Below are 1,118 nucleotides of genomic sequence, written 5' to 3' on the forward strand. Positions count from 1 at the left end.
TGTTCTTCTTTCCACCCTGTCAATGTGTAACTCAATGCTGGCCCCTCCCAGCAGGAGCGTGGGCTCCAAGGCACCTCGGGAAGAAAATGCTTTAGTAGCTCGTGGTCACGCCCCGCGCACCAGCCGAGGCTCGCTGTCCCTAGTAGCATGGGGCAGACGGCAGCCAGCGCTCTCAGTGCCACGTGTAGCTGGTGACTCGCTCCGCCCCGCGGGGGGGGAGCAGACTGACAGCTCTAGGGAAGGGGGGGAGAGTAACAGCGCACACGTCCGTAGCTCTCCTCTAGAGACCGGAGGAGGGTGCACGCGCCACTGCCCCACCCCTACGTCACCCTGCGTCCCGCGTGCGGCGGGACGTTGCGCGGCGCCGTCCGCCGACGTTCAGCGGAGCCTGAGAGGTGACGTTGCACTCGAGCCGGGGGCGGGGATAGAGCGAGGCGCCGCGGAGCTGAACGGGCCGCTCCCAGCGACTCCGTCCTGCCCTCAGCCGCAGCGGGCGGCCCGGCTGCGGGTCCCGGCTCTGCCCGCGCGGGCCCGGCAGCGGGAGATGTGCTCGGCTTGAGCACCCGCCCCGCGCTCGGTTTCGGCCCCTCCGGGGTGGGAGCAGCCATGGCGGCGCGGAGCTGGCAGGAGGCGCTGGCCCAGCAGGCCGAGGAGGTGTCGGCCCGGGTGCGGGACGCGCTGTCGGTCGGGCTGGGCCTGCTGCGCACAGAGCTGGGTCTGGAGCTGGGCCTCGAGCCGCAGGGCCTCCCGAGCTGGCTCGTGCTGCTCGCCACGGGCGCCCTGGGGCTGCTGCTGCTGCTGGGGCTGCTCTGGGCCGTGGCTTGCGCAACGGGCTCCCGCAGGAAGCAGCCCCGGAGCCTGCTTGGCCGGGAAGAAGACGAGGCGGTAGCTCTGGGCCTGACAGGCGGCGGTGGCGTCCCCAACAAGGAGGCTCCGGCCGTGCTGCTGCTGCTGAAGGCTGAGGAGCAGAAGAAACGGACCAAGAAGAGACTTGCGGAGAAAGGGGCGGCCAGGGTGAGCGAAGGGGCGGGGGGCTGGGGACTCACTGACGGGGGGGGGGGGGGGGGGGGGGGGTGGGGACGGACGGGGGGGGGGGGGGGGGGGAAGGGAGGGGTGGG

At 72.1% G+C, this 1,118-nt stretch overlaps 1 protein-coding gene across 1 annotated transcript in view; it reads left to right on the forward strand.

Moving 5' to 3' along the window:
- The first annotated feature begins 363 nt into the window (after positions 1–363).
- Positions 364–1,118, forward strand: part of MTDH (metadherin) — a 55,563-nt gene continuing 54,808 nt past the window's right edge. The window contains exon 1 of the mRNA XM_034763343.1: positions 364–1,014. Within this exon, the coding sequence (XP_034619234.1) occupies positions 607–1,014 (408 nt within the window). The 5' untranslated portion in view covers positions 364–606. The remainder of the gene's footprint in view (positions 1,015–1,118) is intronic.

This window comes from Trachemys scripta, chromosome 2 (assembly GCF_013100865.1).
Source record: "Trachemys scripta elegans isolate TJP31775 chromosome 2, CAS_Tse_1.0, whole genome shotgun sequence".
Classification (NCBI taxonomy): domain Eukaryota; kingdom Metazoa; phylum Chordata; order Testudines; family Emydidae; genus Trachemys; species Trachemys scripta.